General features: G+C 29.0%; 1 protein-coding gene across 2 annotated transcripts in view; it reads right to left on the bottom strand.

The window, feature by feature from the left end:
• Window positions 1–13475: 13475 nt before the first annotated feature.
• Window positions 13476–23702, bottom strand: part of LOC129960354 (uncharacterized) — a 30825-nt gene continuing 20598 nt past the window's right edge. For both annotated transcript variants that reach the window (XM_056073738.1, XM_056073739.1), the window contains 2 exons: window positions 20201–21058; window positions 13476–16020 (listed from right to left, as the gene is read on the bottom strand). In XM_056073738.1, coding sequence (XP_055929713.1) covers window positions 15585–16020; window positions 20201–21036 — 1272 coding nt within the window. In that variant the 5' untranslated portion in view covers window positions 21037–21058 and the 3' untranslated portion in view covers window positions 13476–15584. The remainder of the gene's footprint in view (window positions 16021–20200; window positions 21059–23702) is intronic.

The raw sequence follows: 23702 nt of genomic DNA, 5'->3' as shown, positions 1-23702 counted from the left end.
TGTCTCATTTATAATGTATATTATAATTAATATATTTTTTAAATGTTCTGAATAACTTTAGTAAGTATGTTTTTTTTCCCCCATAAAATAATTTATTTCTCTTGATATTCTCAATTACTTCAAATTTTAATATTTTACGATTTTTATAATACAATAATTTACGATATTCTGAATATTTAGCGTATTTATATATTTGTAAATACTTGATTTTCTGGATTAAATTAATAATGTTTGATTTTTAAATTTGATTTCATTGAATATATATATATATATATATATATATATATATATATATATATATATATATATATATATATATATATATATATATATATATATATATATATATATATATATATATATATATATATGTAGAGCTGGTTGTGTGTATTTAAGCCAAGGAAAGATGCCTTCTTGTCTCTCTTTCTTATTTATTTTGCACACACACACATATAACAACACATGGACGATGACTTCACATATATAAGGTAACACATAATACTATATACAATTAAAGTAGCAATTGCCGCTAACAAAGAGCGAACGAATACTTCTTTTTGCCGCTAACAAAAGAGCGAGCGGTGCCTACTTGCACCAGTTACACACCAACTCTCAGGGTGAAGTGTTTACAAAAACAGCTTAAGTGCGCCTCCCCCACATTCCAAACATACATATGGGTTAGCGCATACTGCGCCATCTATGTTCAGTATTAATCTTTACTGTATGAATACATATACAAAGAAACAAAAATACAAATAAAGTAATTAAATAAAAACAAAATATTATAAATAATAAAATCACATAAACATACTCCCACCCATCAAGAAGTCATTCTTGATGCACAGGTAAGATACACAGTTTAACTATAGACCTTTTAAAAAGCCCTTTCAAAGTTTTTAATGTAACTACTCTTATGGCCTCATCCTTACCAGGATGTATAGCTACAACCTTACCAAGAGGCCATGTTGCTGGGGGAATATTGTCTTCTTTAATAATTGCAATATCACCGATTTTAATGTTTGGATAACAATTTTTCCATTTTCTCCTATTTTGTAATGAGCTCAAATAATCGATATGCCATCTTTTCCAAAAATTTAATTTCATTTTTTGGACAATATCCCAGCGCTTCCTTAATGAAAGTGTAGACACTTCCAGTGTCTCAGGTGGACTATTAATTACATCTCCAATTATAAAATGAGATGGTGTTAGAACATTTAAGTTATCTACATCATCATTATCTACACTAACTAGGGGTCTTGAGTTTAATATAGCCTCTATTTGAGTTAATAAAGTATAAAGTTCTTCAAAAGTTAAGTTTGAATTTCCTAAAACTCGCTTTAAGTGAAATTTTACCGATTTTACACCAGCTTCCCAGAGTCCACCAAAATGCGGACTCAAAGGAGGGATAGTATGCCATTCAATTTCCTGTTGAGAAAGAAAATACGAAACCTTTTGATCTAGATTAATTTTAGATAAATGGTTGTATAAATCTTTGAACTTCCTTTTAGCTCCTAAAAAATTAGTCTCATTGTCCGAATGAATATGTTTAGGTGTGCTCCTTCTTGAGCAAAAACGTTTCAACGCAGCAATAAAGGAATCGGACGTGTAATCCGTAACCAATTCTAAATGTAAAGCCTTCGTAGCAAAGCATACAAATACAACCATATAACCTTTCGTTGTTTTGGCTCCTCTGCCTCGGTGTTTCAATATAGAAATTGGACCTGCATAATCAATACCACAGACAAAAAATGGTCTGTTGAGAGTCACTCGTCCCTCAGGAAGATTTCCCATTTTTTGTTTTGACATATTACTTCTAAATCTACAACATACAACACAATTTAATACACATTTTCTAACTATTCTTTTAACATTTAATATCCAAAATGTTTGGAGTAAAATACCCATTAACAAATTACCACATGCATGCAAATTTAAAATATGAAAATATTGTAAAATCAGAATACTTAATTTATGCTGGTTAGGTAATATGATAGGATGTTTTGCATTAAACTGCAAAGATGCATTTTGAAGACGCCCTCCCACTCTGAGCAACCCGTCCTTATCAATGAATGGACAAAGTGCTGATAGTGGGCTTTTCTTTGGCATTGGTTGGTTTGACCTTATACAATTGATTTCAGCATCAAAAAATACAGTTTGAACATATTTTACAATAATATTACGAGCAAAAATTCTTTCCTTTGAAGTTATAGGTTCAACTATACCTGTAGAATTATTAACTTTACCAGTTTTACAATTATTTATAAATCTAATACAAAAACATAATACATTAATTAACTTAGTATATGACGAGTATTTTTCAATTAATGAATCTATTAAGTCATTTTTCAAAATTGCAGCAAATACACATGCAGTTTTTTTCTTTTCCTTAAGGACAGAGTCATTGTTTTTGAATACTGGTTGCTTTGGCCAGTCAGCCTCTGATGATGTTAGGAAAGTAGGGCCCTCCCACCATAGACGACAGTCTGGCAGATCCTTAGGAGACAAACCTCTGGATCCTATATCTGCTGGATTTTCCTTTGACGGCACATACCTCCATCTATTTTGAGGGATGAGGTCCAAGATCTCTGAAGTCCTGTTGGCAACAAAGGGCTTCCAATTTCGAGGAGGTGAAGACAACCAGGAAAGAACAACTTGAGAATCTGTCCAAGCATATATATTAATAACATGATCATTAAAAGTTTTAATTAGAACAGATAATAATCGGGCTAACAGGAGAGCTCCATTTAACTCCAGCCGTGGAATGGATACAGGCTTTAGCGGAGCTACCTTGCTTTTAGCTGCTAAAATAGTGACTTTCGTAACACCATTATCAGTTCTTTGAACCGCATAAATTACACAGGCATATGCTGATTCCGATGCATCCGAAAATCCATGAAGAGTAATTTCCTTTTCTGTAGTTAGAAGCCATCTCGGAATAGAAATGTGACATATTTGCTGAAATTCCTTTTTGAATTTACGCCACTTAACTGCAAACTGTTCCGGTAAGGCACTGTCCCAATCAAGTTTCAGCAACCATAACTGCTGATAAAAGATTTTTATTAATATTGTGCAGGGTGAAAGAAAACCCAAAGGATCAAATAGCCTTGCTGATTGTGACAGAAAAGATCTTTTGGTGATTTCATTCTCAAAATTAAAGTCAATTTTAAAAACAAAGCAATCAGTAGAAGAGTTCCAAATAAGTCCCAGAGTTTTAGAACAGTTTTCGGGATGAATTTCCACATTAGATTCATTAGCACTCAGGCATTCAGCTAAATTATTTAAGACATGTGGAGAATTAGAACGCCACTTTCTTAAGTGAAATCCTCGGACATCTAGAATTTCTGACAATTTTTGAATTAACGCGATTGCTTCTTCATTAGATTTTGTTCCAGCCATCAAGTCATCCATATAAAAGGAATTTTGAATTATTTTAGATATTTCAGGATTTATAATTTGAGAATCCAAGCCTATTTGATGTAAACATCTAGTAGCTAAAAATGGAGCGGATGAAGTTCCATAAGTTGCAGTAGAAAGTTTGTATTCCTTAATAGTGGAATCAGGTGAATTTCTCCACACTATTTTTTGCAAATTTTGATCTTCTGAATCAATTAAAATTTGTCTATACATTTGCTTTATATCGGAAGTGAAAGCAACTTTATTTAGTCTGAATCTGACAAGAATAGTAAATATATCTGGTTGCAATAATTTTCCTACCCCCAAAACTGAATTCAACGAATTAAAGTTAGGCGGTTTGCAGGATCCATCAAACACAACTCGAAATTTGGTTGTAATGCTGTCTTTCTTTTGCACAGCATGATGAGGAAGAAAGTAATCCGGTTTAGAAAAATCAAAATCTTTATTAGGTGACATATGACCCAATTCTTCATATTCACTCATAAAACTCTTGTATTCCATTTCAAATTCTGAGTCAAATTTAAACTTCCTTTCCATAGCTAGAAGCCTAGAAATAGCCATTCCCTTTGTATCTCCTAACTGATTAATGTCCTTATAAACAGGTAATCTTACAACAAATCGACCCTGATCATTTATCCTGCAAGTCGATTTAAAATGATTTTCACAAAATTCTTCTTCATCTGACATAAGAAACTTTTTATCCGGCAACTCTTCCATTTGCCAAAATTTTTGCAAAACAGAATCAATGTTACAATCACTTTCAACGGAAATCAGATGCGATTGTGTGTACGATGATGAAATAGAATCTCTTCGAATCTGACCTGCGACAACCCATCCAAATATTGTGCTTTGCGCAATTGGTTGTCCTTCAGACCCACTAATTTTTCCATTACGAAGGATTGAGAAAAAGCAATCAGAACCTAAAATTATATCACATACTGATGGCCTTGAAAAATCTTCATCTGACAGAGTGATGCCCTTCAAATAATCTAATTCTTTAATGTTAATATTCTCAACTGGGATTTGAGAAGTAACCTTATTTAAAATAAAAGCATTAACTGTCACACATTCTTCACTAAATCTTGACCCAATTTTTAAATTAACTGAGCCACGTGTGGTTCCTGCTTGAACCCCACTTATCCCACTTAGAGACACTCTAGCATTCTTTCTTTTTAGTCCTAAAATATTTATTACATTTTCACTGACAAAACTGGACTCCGAACCACTATCTAGTAAAGCTTTGAATAAGAAAGAATCACCCCCACTATTATATAGTAAAACCTTTGCCGTGGGAAGGAAGGTTATAAATTTGGAGTTGTTTAGACATGTGCTAGAACTAACAGGCCTTTGAGGTTCCACTGATTTATTGCGTTGCGTTTCTCCCCCTGGGCGGATGTCGTCTTCGGAGGGGTGTTTTGGGGTTTGATCGTTAGGTTCGGGTTCGGATTCTGAAACACGTGCACTATTTACTACCCTTTTAACATCTTCATGCAAGAGTGAATTATGGTTTCCTTTACATATGGTACATTTTAAATGACTATTAGAGCAATCCTTAATTTTATGAGAATTTAAACATAAAAAGCAAAGATAGTTTCGTTTTACAAAATTCTTCCGAGCATTCAGATCCATATTTCTAAATTTAATACATTTAAACAATTTATGCATTCCCGAACATTTCAAACAATTTTTATCACTTTTATTTCTTTGAATATTTTCACATGCAACAAAATTAGACTTAGTAGGAATTTTAGCATCGGATTCATTATAAACCATTAATTCAAGAGATGAACATCTGGTATTTAAAAATTCCAAGAATTCTTCCCACGTAGGAAATTCTATTTCTGAAGTTTTCACGGACCAAAGTCTTCTTGTTTCAGGATCTAATTTTTGCAATAACAAATGAATCAGCCATGGATCTCTGCTAGATGCCTCTTCTCCTAAAGATTTTAACCCTCTCAAAACCTCATCACTCGTGTCAACTATATTTCGCAAATTCGTTGAATTGGCTTGAGAGATGCCTTTTTGTTCCAAAAATGTTTTGATTAATGCATTAATAATTTTCTTCTTCTTATCATACCTGTCCATTAATTTTCCCCATGCTTCTTCATAGGAATCATTGGACAACGGTATGTGCTTAATTAAAGAAGCGGGTTCATTAGACAACAAACCCTTTAAATACTGAAATTTTTGGCTATTGCTTAGTGAAAGCTGCGAATGAACTGTGGATACAAATAAATCCTTAAAGTTCATCCAATCTTCAAATTTACCAGAAAACACTGGAATAGTAAGTTTTGGTAAACGAAAATTCGAAATAGATTGCACTGAAGAATTTTGTGTTTGAGCAGAAGTAAATTGAGATCTATTAAAGATATCAATTTTATTTTGAAACTTTAATTTCAAGGAAAAATATCTATTTTCGAATTCCTCTATTTCAGAATCCTCAATAGTTAATTCTGAATCTAATTTTTCGAATTCTTTCAAAAGTTCTTCTAACCTCTGCAAACGAATCACTACTTCATTTCTTGATTCCAATTCATCTGCAGAATGTTCTAATCTAGTTAAGGAGGCCTTAACCTTGCCTCTTGCTACTTTAATTTGCGTTATGTGTTCCTTATATCTTTTCGGATCGTCCATGTTGAAAAGAAATTATATAACAAATCGTTTGCGAAACGGAACCGAAACTAAAGCAAATTATGTTCGCTCGCAATTCGAGAACTTCTTATTAACTCTTCAGATGTTCTTCGCTTTAAAAACATCAAACTAATAATCAATAATAATAAGATAAAAATGAAAGAAACTTATCGGTTTCTCATGCTGACATCTCGTCGGTGCCTCCAATTTTATATGTAGAGCTGGTTGTGTGTATTTAAGCCAAGGAAAGATGCCTTCTTGTCTCTCTTTCTTATTTATTTTGCACACACACACATATAACAACACATGGACGATGACTTCACATATATAAGGTAACACATAATACTATATACAATTAAAGTAGAAATTGCCGCTAGCAAAGAGCGAACGAATACTTCTTTTTGCCGCTAACAAAAGAGCGAGCGGTGCCTACTTGCACCAGTTACACACCAACTCTCAGGGTGAAGTGTTTACAAAAACAGCTTAAGTGCGCCTCCCCCACATTCCAAACATACATATGGGTTAGCGCATACTGCACCATCTATGTTCAGTATTAATCTTTACTGTATGAATACATATACAAAGAAACAAAAATACAAATAAAGTAATTAAATAAAAACAAAATATTATAAATAATAAAATCACATAAACAATATATATATAATATGCAAAATTATTTATTATTAATATAAATACGTTAATTATTGTATTAATTCGAAAATTTAAATTTTTTAAAATTTCTTCCTTTTGTTAATTTTTAGACTTTATTGAGAAAACCGTAAAACATTTGAAAAAAATCTCAGTTTAACGTTACTTTTTATTAAGCACTGCATATTGTTTCATCGCAAATAATGTCATACATTAGTATTAATGCAAGGCTTATTACTCAAAACCATTATTATATTTTGTTTAACAGTTCTAAACTTCAATCTCCGAAAAATCAACTTCTTGATATTGAATATTCAGTCAAGAAATAAAAACTTTAGCCACTCTCACTTATGCATTGCTTTCAATTATGTGGGATTTTAATAGTCATTCAATCTCGTATAAATAAGTATAAACGTATAAAGTTTCTGAAGTGAAACATTTTTATGATATATATCGAGTAGAAACTATTGCAGAAAAATATGGACATACAATTTTGAGATTGCCACCTTACCACAGCGAGTTAAATCCTATCGAGATGATTTGGAGTCAAATTAAAGGACATGTTGCACGCGAAAATAAAACTTTTAAGCTTAATGATGTAAAGGAGCTCGTAATCCAAGCAATACAAAAAGTAACAATTGACAATTGGAAAAAATGCATTAACCATGTAACAACAAAAGAGAAAGAAATGTGGGAAATTGACGGACTTGTAGAGGAAGTATGCGAAAACCAAAATTTAATAATTTCCATGAACAGTGATTCAAGTGACATTGAGGCAGAACTAATGAGTGCTGATGATTTTTGATGTCTCATTTATAATGTATATTATAATTAATATATTTTTTAAATGTTCTGAATAACTTTAGTAAGTATGTTTTTTCCCCCCATAAAATAATTTATTTCTCTTGATATTCTCAATTACTTCGAATTTTAATATTTTACGATTTTTATAATACAATAATTTACGATATTCTGAATATTTAGCGTATTTATATATTTGTAAATACTTGATTTTCTGGATTAAATTAATAATGTTTGATTTTTAAATTTGATTTCATTGAATATATATATATATATATATATATATATATATATATATATAATATGCAAAATTATTTATTATTAATATAAATACGTTAATTATTGTATTAATTCGAAAATTTAAATTTTTTAAAATTTCTTCCTTTTGTTAATTTTTAGACTTTATTGAGAAAACCGTAAAACATTTGAAAAAAATCTCAGTTTAACGTTACTTTTTATTAAGCACTGCATATTGTTTCATCGCAAATAATGTCATACATTGTTATTAATGCAAGGCTTATTACTCAAAACCATTATTATATTTTGTTTAACAGTTCTAAACTTCAATCTCCGAAAAATCAACTTCTTGATATTGAATATTCAGTCAAGAAATAAAAACTTTAGCCACTCTCACTTATGCATTGCTTTCAATTATGTGGGATTTTAATAGTCATTCAATCTCGTATAAATAAGTATAAACTTAAAATGAAATTATTTTAATAAATCAGTAAAGTTATGTACCAATAATATTGAACAAAATAATGAAAATAAGGTAAGAATTAATTCTGATTTAAAATGACAATCTAATAAAGTTAATAAATATTTATTTTTTGGCAAAAAATTTGGGCGATAAAGTTTCGCCTAGCGATCTACATTTCTTGTAACTTTGTATTTTAAAGTAACCCAGTTCCCTTGACAACGACTGCGATTCGGCATGCGTAGAATATTCACTACTGCCAAGTTAGGGTGAAACAGAGTATAATAAGCAGGTTATCAGCAGTACACATTCAATATCACGACAAACAGATATCCCGTTTTCGACGATGCAGAAGATATTGCGTAAGATCCTTAAATTTTATCCGTATAAGATAACACCCATTAACTGATGATACTGATCTGAATCTTGGCAATTTCTGGTTGTGAGGCGGTTCTGGTTCACTTGAAAGGCGTTGTGTATCAAGGACATGTTCCTGACATTCCTACTTTAAAAGATCAAATAACGTTACATGTCAGACAAATAAATGCCGATATGCTGCGAGCCACCGTCTAAAATTTCGTGTACCGCATGCAATTTGAAACATCAAGCTGGTAGTCATCTTGAGCCAAATTTATAAGTTGCTATAATAAACGTTTTGCATTGGTAATTGGTGTGTTGCTATTTACTGTTTCCATTGGCAGTTATGCATTCTTTTTCCATTTGTACTTTTTCCATCTTCTTTCTTTTGTACCGAGAAAGATAATTCATGCAGATGTTAGCTCTTTGTCCTCTTCCTTCATTTTATGAGGAACCCATTCTCCTTCTTTCTCATTGCACTTAATCGAAGTGATACTGCATGGTAATTCTTAATTGTCCTGCAAGCTCTTCTTGAGTTTGACACAGATTTTCATGCATAAAACTTAAGTTATTCGTCTTAAAACATTTTTTATTGTCCTTGGACGTGGATCTTCCTCAAGACTAAAATTTTCATTAAATCTTGCAAACTATTTTTTTTTTTTATTGTTGAATAATTCACAGTTCACCCAAAGTCATCTCCATAGCTTGAGCAGCATCCCCCCCCCATTTTAAAACAGAACAGAATGCAGTATCGACATCCATCTTTTGTAAAATTAATAAACAATAATGATAGCCTGGAAATGACAAAAACTTATGAGGGAAAAAAAACAGCACTAAGTTACATATATCTAAAATGGCGTGCAAATAGGACGCTTCAAAAATATATTTTTTAATGCAACTAATTTTAGAGCCGAGTCTCTACTTATACACCTCTTATATTAAGATGAATTCTGTTACATACATATCCACAATTTTTATTCGATTTTGCTAAAATTTAGCACAATATGCTATTTAAAACAAGAGAGAAATCCCTATCAACTTCCAAATTTCAGTTAATTAAAATCTGTTCAAGATTTTGACTTTTTTTCTGTGATATCTTCCTAAAATATTGTCCCACAGAAGTGATTTTTATATCCCAAAATAATCTTAAATTCGAAAAATAATCTTATTTAAGATATCAATTTAGTTGGCATGCGAAAAATATATTAACAAATATTTTTTAATGATTGGCAACAATACTTTTCATTGTCATAATGGAAATCAAATTAATTTCATCACGTTATCAAATTCTTTAATAACATCAGCATTTTTCATTAGTTCGACTACGGTTAACAAAATTTATCTTCTTGAATATGTTAACATAAATTAGTTCCAAATCATATTTTCACTTGCCCTTCCTTCTTATATTATACATTTTTTTTAAATGTGTTTTTCAACTCAAACCCGTGGAAGAAAGAAATTTCTATTTCATTTCATAAATTTTGTACAATGAAATACTTTTTCTGCACCAATTTCAAATCGATACTTCTAGTAATGACAAAATGGACATTTGCTTTTTATTTCGCCTCTTAATTACATATTTTCAGTTTCATTTTAATTTTACAATTTAGCTTTCTTTTCTTTTACAAAGCTGAAGTGCTTTGCACAATTTAGTTAAGGGGGAAAAAAATGAAACTAAATCTTTACTTTTCAGAAATGTATTATTTGAAAAATTCTGGCAAATAGCTATTTTAAATGATATTTTTAATATTTTCTTGATATTCTTTTTGAAAATTTAATTTCTATTTCGAATTATTTCGTTTAGTTTTTCGAAGAATCATATTACACTTTTATCCAATAAGTAAAATGATTGGTAGAGTTGTACTTTTCTCTTCCCCCCCCCACTTTTGCTGCTCAATTTAGTCAGACGCAGATATTCAGTTCAAAATATTTAATATTTAAACACTCTATTTCGGAAGTAAACGAAGAAACAGGTCAATAAATATTCTTTAAACTTCATTTGTTATTTAATTTAAATTTCCCAATCTTATCAAACACCAAAGGAAAAATGCATTTCTTATTAATTACTTAATAAACTGACATACAATATTCCGAGTAAACAAATGTCTCCAAAGGCGGCTAGATAGTAAAATATCTCTAATAACAATAAAAATGATGAATATGTGTGTAATAAATCATTAGACCTAGAACTACCAAATTTGGCAATAACAAATCTTGGAAGGTAGAAATATGCACCTCAGTGATCTTTTTGAAATTTTAATTAATGAAAAATGAAGCAAAATTCTGGTGTTAATTCGCAATAACTCTCGAAAATAATACAGCCCTAAAACGAACGGGTAAAGAGTCTACGTTTCAAGTAAGAACGGGTTCTTAACAGACTCTTAAAACTCAACATATATATATCTTTCTATTGATAATATTTTAATAATAGTGTTAATTTCTTCCTAAATTTGGCAATTTACAAAAAAAAAAAAAAAAAAAAAAAAAAATATTTTTTGCCTAATTTTCTTCAACAATAAATTACTTTGTTACACTGAAATCAAACCATCATAGATTTGATTATGTAATTTTCTTCCTGTATTGAAAGTTAAGAAAGAAAGATTTTGTTTAAAACTTATTTAGTTTATATGACGAACATGAAAGTGAAGTTACAATATTACGAACGTTACAAGACAGGCCCAGAAACTTACGCTTTACGCTCTTTGATACCATAGACTTGAATCTATTAAGATGATTCGTATTTACAATGAACACAACAACTGTAAGATTATCAAACTGACACGTTTTTAATTTCTATCACAATCCGATGTTTAAAACAACTGTATGAGGCAATAATAAATATTAGGTTATACATCAGTCACTTAAATGAACATAAATATTATCAATATTCCGGTGAAACAGCCAGTCACCAAAAGTGGAGAATTAAAATTGCAAAAGAAGCTATCATGGACATTATAGCCACAGATTAGCTACTCACACCCCACCTGAAAGCATACGAAAAAATAAATTGATCTGAAGGCCGTTGTAGCATTGGTGGAAACAATGGTTGTGTCCTAAGAGACATCACCAGCCATATACTCCTTCCGCGGGAGGTACATCTCGTCCTAAGAGAGACACCCAACCCCACATCCTTTATGTCCCTACCAGGGGGGCTAGAACTAATCACCTAAAGATTCTCATCTCCACATATGAGGTCGCCTAAAGGAAATTAAAGGTTCACAAAGTAAAATCGCGGATGTAACAAGAGTGTCAACATTTTCTTAGACAGTGTTGCACTCTTGTCTTGATTTCTGCATAAACTGAAATAGCAAAATGATGTAGTTTTTTTCCTTTCTTTCTAAGTGAGCTCCAGAATTTAGCAGTTCTTGCAAGATTTTTATTTTCAGTGATTAAAAAATTTCAAAATAATAGTATACTGGTTATACATTACCAAAATATTATTCAGTCATAAATTTATGTTTTTATTTTACTCTTCCAATGATATACCAATCATAATTCGTAATATATATAACAGAATTTATGATTAGGAATTGATTATTTTAACTGATTGATGTTCATTCATTATATTTATAATAAATACATTCAAAATACATTGCCTCGAATTTATTATTATTTATCGGGCAATAAACACTTAAATTTATCATTATTTCAAATGCATACAACGTTCTCAATTCAAGTAAATCCTCATTGTTTAATAGGTGAATAAAGTAAGACTTTTACATTTTAACCTAATTAACCATTGAATTTTTAACTCAATGTTTTTTTTAGTTGTCTCATTATTGATAATAATGAGACAACTAAAAAAATTTGTAGGGTAGAAGAAGAGCTCTTTATTATACATCACACAAACATCAGAGTTCAGTAGCTGTCATGAACAATAAGATAATGACTGTTTTATCTTCAGTCTTTTAGAAAATATTAAAATTTTATTTGCTGTAAATTTATTTCCTATGCACAGTATTTTTCATCAATACAATTAATAAAAGTATTTATTACTTTTCAAAAGTACATCATTTATATTCAACCTACTTATAAAATTTGCTAAATCTGCAGTAAAACACCAGTATTAAACACCTTTCTTTCTGGAAGTGGGGTTACAAAAAAGATCAAAAATTAACAAAAATGCAGCATTTAGTGGAGGAGGTCTAGCATCAGCAGTTCTGTCAAGAGCATTGGATAATTTCAGTACGGCACTGAATGGAATATTATTCATGTAACAGAAAAATAAAATTACTGGAAAAAACAACAAAACACAAAAAAAATGTGTTTATAAAGTCTAAGCTATTTAATATACAAATATTTATTGACACATTATACATAATATACATAAATTTATTGATATTAAACATAAACAGTGTGTGAACAACCAATGATTAAATATGAAGAGCATGCTTTGATGACAAAAAATGTAGTATACTTAAATATTAGGTAGAAAATTAATCGCACAGAAAGAAAATTTAACAGTTTCAATAAAAGAAGGAAATTTAGAAGGCCTCACTGTGACCAATTCAGCTCAAATAAAGTACAAAATTATATTCAATGCCAGCTCATAAATAAATGCAATTCATTTTTAATAAATAGCTGGGAAGCAGAATGTGCAGAAAAACATCACAACCCATATAAACAAAGTTTACAACAATATCTCATTTTGGTAATTATCATACTAAAAATAATAATAATGTCTAAGTGTGTAAAGAGAGCAACTTCTGCAGTTTATTTTCTATTAATTTCATAAATCTTATCAAAGAACGAAATAACAGCATGAAAGAAACTGAAAACCATTACTGCATATAAAAGTAAACATTTTGCATTAAAAATCTTCAAGTTTTTAAATTTTAAATGGTAATTATTATCAATATACATTTAAAAAAAATAAAGAAAACGATTCAAAACAATGATTTTATTCATACCTGTGAAAAAACAATGTTAGAAGAAAGAAAAATGAAATTTCTTAATATAAAAATTTGGCAAATGGCAGAAATAAAGAAGAAATAATAATTATTTTTGTAACATCAGAATAAAAAGAGAATCGTAATGAAACATGAATAAATTTCATTTATATTAATTTGCAGCCATTAATTCCAGAAATTTACCATAAATCAACAAATACAATACCCATGAAATAATTCGTAAAAAGCTTACACTCATTAGACTTTTTAATCTCGGATTATGCAGATTTCTGATTTCTGTCTTGTAAATTCGGAGGAAAAGTAAACAGTGTGAAATTTTTCTTATGTAACAGAAAATTAATTAGCTCCAATAACACATTAATAAATCTTCCACTATTAAACATAGAAGTATCTATCAATTAATTTAAAATACATCATAATATGCTTTATAAATTTCTTTTATAGATTTTTAAAAAAGCACAGAACAACAGATTACATGCATATATCCCTTTGTAATAGATGAATGAGTCCAATGAATTTTAAAGTAAAAACAACAACACTTATCTATTAACATAAATGCTAAAAATAAAATTTATAAGATCATCCTCTATATATGAATGCTCATGAAATGTTGAACAAACGTTCTCCCTTAATTACAAAAAACACTTGCAAAGAAAGGAATATATTAATAAATTACTGCAATTTAGTATATGTATTAATATGCAATATTATATATTTCTATTACACTCCAAATCATTTTCAATTAATCCAGTACATATTATATTTCACGTCTAAAAAGCAAAGTGTTAATTTTCAAATTCTTTATAGAGAAGAAAACAAAATTTGGGGGAATAACGTCATTAGTTTTCTTAATAATTTATATTTTTGTTATAATATATTTCATTGAAACTCCAGAACGACATTAAAAAAATCCAAATATCAAGGAATACCTAGTTACAAAATTCCAAGTGGAATACCCTGTTTTCCGATATAGAATTACTTGTGTACAGCCGTTCTACATAACTGTTTGGGAGATCGTAGCTCAACAAGTTCATAGAATTCTCTAACTTTATAGTAAAACCATAGTATTACAAATATTTCGTATGGTTCAAATAGTTCACTGGAAAACAAATTTATTTCAAGAGATGATAAATGAGGAGCAGCCACAGAACTCCACAATATGTGAAAACAGCACGCAAAATTATGATACATTACATTCGAACTCCAGACGGAGATTTAAATAATTCTTCAACTCTGAAGGAATATCCAATTGCAAAATTCCATTTGGAATCCAATGTTTTCCGATATGCTTGTGTATGGCCGTTCTATGTAACTGTTTGAGAGATCGCGGTTCAACAAGTCCATGGAATTCTCCAACACCTTAATGATAAAACGACTGTAAAACAAATATTTCGCCCAGTTCAAATTGTTCACTGTAAAACGAATTTATTTCTAGAGATGAAACAAGGAGCAGCCTTAGCCCTCCACAATAAGTGAAAATAGCACACAAAATTATGATATATTACATTCAAATTCCAGACCAAGAGTTAAATAATTCTTCAACTCTGAAGGAATATCCAAGTTCAAAATTCCATCTAGAATCACTGTTTTCCTATATACAATTGCTTGTGTACGGCCGATCTACATAAGTGTTTGAGAAATCGCGGCTCAACAAGTCCATGGAATTCTCCGACAACTTTATGGTAAAACCACAGTATAACTAATATTTCGTCCGGTTCAAAGAGTTCACTGTGAAACAAATTTATTTCTAGAGATGATAAATAAGGAGCAGCCACAGAACTCCACAATAATTGTGAAAACAGCACACAAAATTATGATAAATTACATTCGACTCCAGGCCGAGATTTAAATAATTCTTCAACTCTAAAGGAATATCCAATTGCAAAATTCCATTTGAAATCCACTGTTTTCCGATATACTTTTGTACGGTCGTTCTACGTAACTGTTTAAATGATCACGGTGCAACAAGTCCATGGAATTCTCCAACAACTTTATGATAAAAGGATTGTAAAACAAATGTTTCGTCTAGTTCAAATTGTTGACTGAAAAACAAATTTATTTCTAGAGATGATAAATAAGGAGCAGCCACAGAACTCCACAATAAGTGAAAACAGCACACAAAGTTATTATTCACTACTTACAAACTCCAGACCAAGATTTACATAACTTTCCAACTCTACAGGAAGATTCAATTGCACAATTGCATCTGGAATCCACTGTTTCCCTATATACAATCGTTTGCGTACGACCGTTCTACATATGTGTTTGAGAGATCGCGGCTCAACACGTTCATGGATTTCTCCCATAACTTTAGTGTAAAACCACTGTATAACATATCTTTCGTTCTGATTAAGTATTTCACTGAAAAACCGATTTATTTCAAGAGATGATAGGAAAGGAGCACCCACAGCATTCCACAATAAGTGAAAAACAGCACACAAAGTTATGACACAACCACCCTTGGAGATCTTCAGAGCTATTATAAGCAGTTGAAGCATCAAACACCTTCTTTCTTCGCTCATCCAGGTTCCTGCTCTCTGCAAGGCGTCTTCGTCGAAGTGCCTTTAAAAGAAAAAGGAAAATTAAAAGTACATACAAATCTCTCTTCTAAAAGATTGCAACATGATAATGTTTTGCCTTGATTCACTTTTTTTAAACATTATTTTTAAAAATGTACGATAAGTGAAACGATAACGCAAGCACACATAAAAATGCATTTGATGTAGACATATACATGTATAATAAAAAATATTAATATAAAATATATTCAAAATTATTTTTAAAAAATCATTAAAGTAAATGAAATAAAATTAATATGACTGGAAAGTCATATTTTTAAAATTTAAATGCAAGTAAAGATGGGTTTAGTACAATAAAATGCTCCAAAATTATTACGGAAAATTTTAAAATTATTTAATATGTTTTAATCAATTTCATTTTAAATAGTCTTTTTATAGTAAGCACTTATTATGTAAGATTAACTATGCGCCAAATTTGGTAGCTGTTGCAATGTGCCAGCGTTTCGAACAATTTTTGTATCTTGCTAGTCACATCATACAATTAACCAATAATATTAAACCTATAAACATTATTTTGTTTTAAAAAATATATGAATTTCGAACGATTGACGAAAATTTAAATTTGCTCCAATATAATTCAACTTTTCAAATAACCATAATCTAAACAAAATCGTTTGCTGTCGTATTTCCAAACAATTAAACTGATTTCATTGACAAATTCGAACAAAATAATATGAGTAATACCGATTTAAAAGAAACGCCTTTTCATTAGTTTACTAAAAAGAATATAACATTTTATTAAAGATATGGACACCAACACATAATTGTACAAGCATGAGGCATACATTAAAATTTTTGAAAAATGCAATTTTAATTCATATTAATTATGTATTTGTTTTTAAGAAATATTTGGGAATTTTTTTTCTAATTATATTCATAAATGTTAGCTTCTTTTAGAATAATATTTTGAACGTCACAGGCTTTTGAGATTTTATTTTCATAAAAAAATCTCTTCTTCTCAGTTTTCTATTATACGCATGTTTAAAAACTTATTTATTATTTTCCATTTTTTAAGCCTTAATTTTTTTTTTATTTCATATCTTATACAGAATGTCCACTCTAATCGTGGACCAGCAAATAATTTCTAAATTGTTACAACAAGAATATTGTGACAATTGGAAAAATACTTTAAATGATGCAAAGGATTATATTTTGTTATTTGAATCAATAAATGTATTACTTTCGATGCACTAACATAAAAAAAAAACCTTTGCTCTTACTGGGATACAAATGGAGCGGACGTGCTGCATATGAGCCGTTTATTTTGAAAATGGGGCAAGTCCATTTTTTGTTATTGCGAGATATTTAAAGGTTTGCGTTCCAATACATTTAAAAATATCGGTAATTATTAATAGATATATTTTTTGTATTTTGTGGAACCAGATAATGTAAGTTTATAATCCAATAGTGTTTACAGTGCTGTTTAAAAAAAATGAGAGTTCTATTATAACTAAATTGACTTGCCTCACTTTCAAAATTAAAGAATTATTGCAATCATTCATTTAATTGGGCAATAATATTTCAGTTGCATCAGCCTTTTTTTAAGAATAAAAACAAAATACTATTCAAATTTTTATAAATATTTATTCATTTGATAAAAAGGGAAACAAAACCAAGAATATTTTTATAACATAACAACAAACAATTCAGTTTTATTAAGAATTTCAGTGAAATTATATATTTCAGTTTATACGTAGGTATAATTAATTTGAATTTTATTCAAGACATTAACATTTAAAAAAATTCATGATGAACGGGAGGTATATATGGTAATAAATCCATCATATCCTTGTATTTTTCAAATGTAATACATATAGTACAAGATTACATATAGTTAACAATTCACGGTTTCTCCATCGGTATTTTTCTTTCTTTTTAAAATCGCCTTTTTCAGAGGTTGGGTTGAAAATAAATTTCCATGTTTAATTTCATGTACTAAAAATTTATTATGTTTTCGACAATTTAGTATTATTTTATAGTAATCTTGGGGAATATGCAAGGAACTGGTTTCTGGATTGAATAGTTACTGGATAGTTCCACTCCAAAATCACGATCGTTCGGTAGAAATGAATGTCCTGACAATAAAAATTTGTGATCAATGATATTTATTTTGTTGTCACTGGACTGAATAATCGGTGATGGAAGTAAGCATTATTATCGACACACAAAATTAAGATATACTTTTTATTATTTATAAAATACTGTAACAACCACCGATTTTCAATATCAAAAATAGATAAATAGAAACACCCTAGATTTCAGACATGATGTCAAAAGGCCACATTTCCTTCATCATACAGCACCTGAAGCTAAATTTTGCCGTAATATATTCGGTCAAACATAATTTCAATCTAAGATGGACTTGCACCACTTTCAAAATAAACAGATTTTCAATACTGTTAAGAGCTAAAACTTCCATCTCTAAAATACTAGAATCTAAATATTTTTTTACTATAAATCTTTTACTCATGAAAAGATCATAACAAGTTTTATCTATAACTGCCATTATTTTTATTTTTTTCAAAAATGTACTTTCCCAACTTTCAAAATAAACGGCTCATATCATATAGGGTCAAATGTAATTTTTATCAAACCAGGCATGTCGGTATGTGACTCATGTGAAATTAAAATCAAATGATTAAATATAATTAAAATTCTTTAAATTATAATGAAAATATTATAAATGATACTCAATATTATTAATAAACATTATAAAATGAATTGTACATCAAGCAGCAAGCGAAAAAAAAAAAAATTATTTCCATTTTTAGAAGCATGGAATATGGCAAGTTAAAGCAGCACCTTTTTTGATATGCCGAGTATCGTTAAGCTTGTCATATATGTTTAACATTTATAAGATTTTACAAACGTGTAACAGAATAAAATAAATTACAAATGATATAAATCCCGAATAGCATTCCATCTTTTCACTCGCATGCATATATTAAAAGTTACGACACTGCAGACTATTTATCAAAACCTACAATTCTCAATCGTATCCTTTTAAATCAAATTAAGAGCTGAAAATATCAATAATTTTAGGTGAGAATTACTTTAGTTTTGAAGATCAGAGTGAATGTAAAAAAATATCACATATACAGGCCATACATAAAATTATGTTGTTTTTTGTAAAGAACACAATTATAATAATGAAACCTAAAAATCACCTGAAGAAAAAGTACGATTTTGGCTCTTGTGATACAAACTGTATAATTACACAGTATAATTTTGAACTTCACTATGAATTTTTCATTTGTTGCTTATCATACATTGATTATTATTTTACTAATTTGAGGCTAACGGAAATAAACACATATGCGGTTTATCCAAAAATTCAAACTAAGAAAGATAGAAATGAGTGTAACAAAAGAAGATGGCAATAAGAAAACTAAAAACGACAGTAAAAATTTGGTTTTCCAATACAAGCATGAAATGATAGATAATACATATTAAATAATTCAATAATAATTTTATTGAATGAAGCTATAATAATTATAGTAAAAATATTTAATAATTTTAGAATAAACTATTTTAATAAAAAAGTGCTGAGATCATATAAATATACATTAAGAGCATGAGATTTATCAAAGCCTGAGAAAGTTTCGAAATAAGAAGAGCAATTCACATTTAAAGTAATATATATATATATATTCCTCCTTCATTTGATTAAATCCTTGGCCATTATGTAAACGAGACAGATATACTGGATATGAAGTTTGTAGGTATTTTATTGATAAAAAATATATAAAAATAATAATAACAATAAACGTTTTCTTACCATCTTCAATTTTGAGGACAAAAATAAAATTGAGTTCCAGTTGATATTTTAAAGTAATTTTACTATGAAATTCAAGAGACAAGAATCTTGAAGTGAAAAACATCCAAGTTGGTGAAAATATGCTGAAAACAGCAAGCTGTTAAAAAATATGACACAGGCATATTTGTATCTGTAAGTGTATTGAATCACTACAGGAATTGACTATATGCTTTCAACAATTTATTATTGTTTTATCGTATATTATTATGTTATTAATATTGTGACAAATTTTAACTATTATTCCTTCTAAAAGTGATCTAGGATCTCAGAAAATTTAAATATTAAGAAGAAAATATAAATTGAATGCAATAAATGTGAGAACAAAATAAAGTTTGTTTTCACTTACATCACTTTCAGAAGATGGGCAACATATACATTATATGCAGAGAGTCTTGGAGAATCTATGCACTTCAAAAGAGAAACAACATTTACAAAGGTGCCATTAAAACAATAATCTATAAGATCCTGTTCATGAGAGAGAGCCTCTGCAGGAGGGCGATCTTCTTCGAAACTCCTTCCACTGTAGCACGCATTGTAAAGAAAATATTCCAGATATTTAAGACTTTCATATCTGGATAAACACATTTTAAACTTGAATTGTTGATAAAATTCCTTGCACACTGAAAAATCCAAATTGTTCGTATATACGTGCTTTAGGAAAGAACTTACTATACGAATGTGTAGTTGATGAAATTCAGATTCTTTTATGACGTTAAAGTGACTTAACCAGTGGTTAAGTTGAGTTTCTTGGTCAAGAGAATAAGAGGCATAGAGGATATAATCAGATATTACCACATAATAATATTCCCTATAAATGTATATTTCGCCTATATGAGGGAGGGTCTTGGCAACGCCGAACGTGGTATTTCTTTGTTGTCTTAAATGTCCTCCTTCATTTAGCGGCAATTCTCTTCCTTTAGGCAAGTCAAGATGCAGAGTATAGAGGATACTTCTGCTTGGAGTAAGAATTTTTCTACATTTTTCTTCTGTGCTTATAAAATGAAGTGGTGAGCTCCACACGCGTTGGTATATGCCAGCAACACGAGCAAGTCTACTGTGACGGCATAATTTCAAGTCTAAATATGAAATCGATTTTTGGACGATGAAGCTGAACTGTACAATATCTTTACTGCTGATTAACGGTATTGATCTGTATTGTAAATCTCCTGCAAAACGCTCCATCTTGGATGATGATTCAGAATATCTATAAAATAAAGTGCAAGGTAAATATAACAAAGAAAAATCAATATATATGAGTTTAAAAACTACTTTTACCAAAAGAATGGATTATTATTTACAATAAAATGACTTTTCATTTCACAAAGAAATTTCACATATGATTTTGTTTCCTTAAATATAAAACTCACAAAAACTACTTTCCAAATTATTGCTTAAATTTTTACTACTAATGCTCCATTACTGTAAAAATAATAGCCATTTAAATTGCCTTAAAAAAACGTTGGATTAAAACTGGATTGATAGTTTAGAACTGAGCGTAAAAAATCTGCTTAAATATTTCCTCGGTTATAAACGTAGACATGTATTTAATATTTGAAAATACATATCAGCCGATTCATTATCAATTTGATATTTGTAGAAATGAAAAAAAAAAAAAAAAAAGTCCCCTTTCATGAAAGCTAATAAGCAGAATGAAATTTAGAAATATTGTTGTTTTTTCCCTTTGATTTGCATTATTTTAGTGCAATATTCATTTTTTAATTGGCTATTTTTTTGCTTTATTTTTTTTAATTAAAGTGCCAGTAAAATTAAAATTAAACTATTCCTAGACCATTCTAGAAAATTTAACAATACAAATATCATTGCTGTTTTTTAATAAAAGTTTTCAAACAAGAGGAATTTCCGAAATAATGATTTATAAAAATGCTTCATTAACTCATTTATAATTTTATCCAATAAGTAATTATTTGTAAGTGAATATTTTTTTTCGCTTTGTTTCTTTCAACGAAACGCATAACCAAATGCGGCTTTTCTGGCCAATTCCAGAAAATTAATGATACAAAAAGGTAGCACAGCAAATACGAAGTAGAAAGTTTCGAGAATTAATTTGTTGAATTTAGATTTTGAAATATAAATTTGATGCAAATGCAATTTTGTCTTTAAAGCAAAAGAAAAATTTATACATCAAAACTGCCTTTTATATCGCGATTCTGCGAACTTTGTGTTCTCAATGAAAATACATTGTAATATTTTGACTGCAAGTTGTTTAATATTATTTTGATTAAATACCAGAGATAGTTGTTTATTTGACACTAACTGATTAATGATTCTACTAAAATTAAAAAAATTGATTCTACGAAAACTAAGATTAATTAATTGATTCTATGAAAATTAAGATTATACTTAAGATGTATCAAAACGTTGTACTTAGAGGAAAGAAAAAATTGACTGCCGAAACATATTTGCCTCTGCTGGATGTGTTATGCTCAGTTTTTGAAATGTTATAAGCAAAATTAATTCCATATCTGGTTTTTCGGTTAATTTTCCAAAAAGAAAAAACATTGAAATTAAGGGAGCTGCTCAAAAATTTAAACAACTTTATGAATAGGATATCAAATCTAAATTAGGTGAAGATACGGTACATTTTAAATATTTCTTGACACAATTTCTCAAAACAACTGAAGAAACAATAAACCTTTAATATTATAAATTAAAATATAACGTTATGGTGCAGTCCACGTATCCGGAAACTGCTCTTTATTTCGAAAATAATCCCCGCGCAATAAGACTGTTCATGCTTGAATGATTGAATATAAATATATGAATGAAATGAATGAAATATTTCAATATATTATTTAAATTTACTCAAACTTCATTTTTTTCAAATAGCAACACTGGATTCCAAATACATATCTGGGACAAATGGAAGCCAATTACAAGAAGAAATAATTTACGAGATCTTCAATTAATAATAATTAATAAAAAACAGAAGCAAAATTCTATATTACACACAAAATTTATGTAGCATGAATTATATTAACAAATAAAATATTATTGAATAAAATAAAAATAACTCGTTTGTAGTAATGTCACTAATTGTCACAAGGTACCTTTTTTATAAAAAAAAATTAAGTTATAAATATTTTGGTAATTATTTTCTTTATTTAATATGCTTTTTTGTAACAAGATATTAAATATTAAAAAAACATTTTTTTTTTAATTATTTAAAGTGTCCTTTGGTAGAAACTTGAAAATACAAATCAACAACATAATGTTTTCATTTATAAAGGAATGCTTCAGGAAATAAGCATATGATTTTTATTTCTCAACTGCCACAAAATCTTTTAATTTAAGCCAATTTCATCAATAATAATTGTTTGATTTATCCAAAATTTTCAATTAAATAATATGCCATAAAACTACTATTTATCTTCTTTCATTGATAACAATCTTATGCACAAAAAATATTCATTTTTTTAAGAGCAAAGTTACCGTATTAATGACAGAATAAAAGAGCATTACAGGGTTCATAGTGAGAAATTGCTTAAGAATTAGGCACTTTTTAATTACATTCGGCAAAAAAATTAAGCATCCTTTTACATTATGCATACGTAAATCTGAGTATTGTCTAAGCAAAGAACATTTGTTGTTTCATACTAAAGCATCGTTTTTATTGAAAAATGTTTAAATCTAAATGTGTATTTTTTTAAATTAATTTTAAACGTGCATGTTTTAAATTTTAATATTTATTTTTACAGCACTGCAGAAGCACAACTTATTTTGTTCTAAACCAAATTTTTGGTCTTGTCAAAAACATTAAATAGAAAAAAAAATCATTAGCAAAAACAATTAACTTTTATATGATTAATAGTAAAATTCCGGGAACTCTG

The sequence above is a fragment of the Argiope bruennichi genome, chromosome X2 (genome assembly GCF_947563725.1).
Source record: "Argiope bruennichi chromosome X2, qqArgBrue1.1, whole genome shotgun sequence".
Classification (NCBI taxonomy): domain Eukaryota; kingdom Metazoa; phylum Arthropoda; class Arachnida; order Araneae; family Araneidae; genus Argiope; species Argiope bruennichi.
Note: the sequence above shows the minus strand (reverse complement) of the source record. Positions and strands in the feature narration are given on the sequence as shown.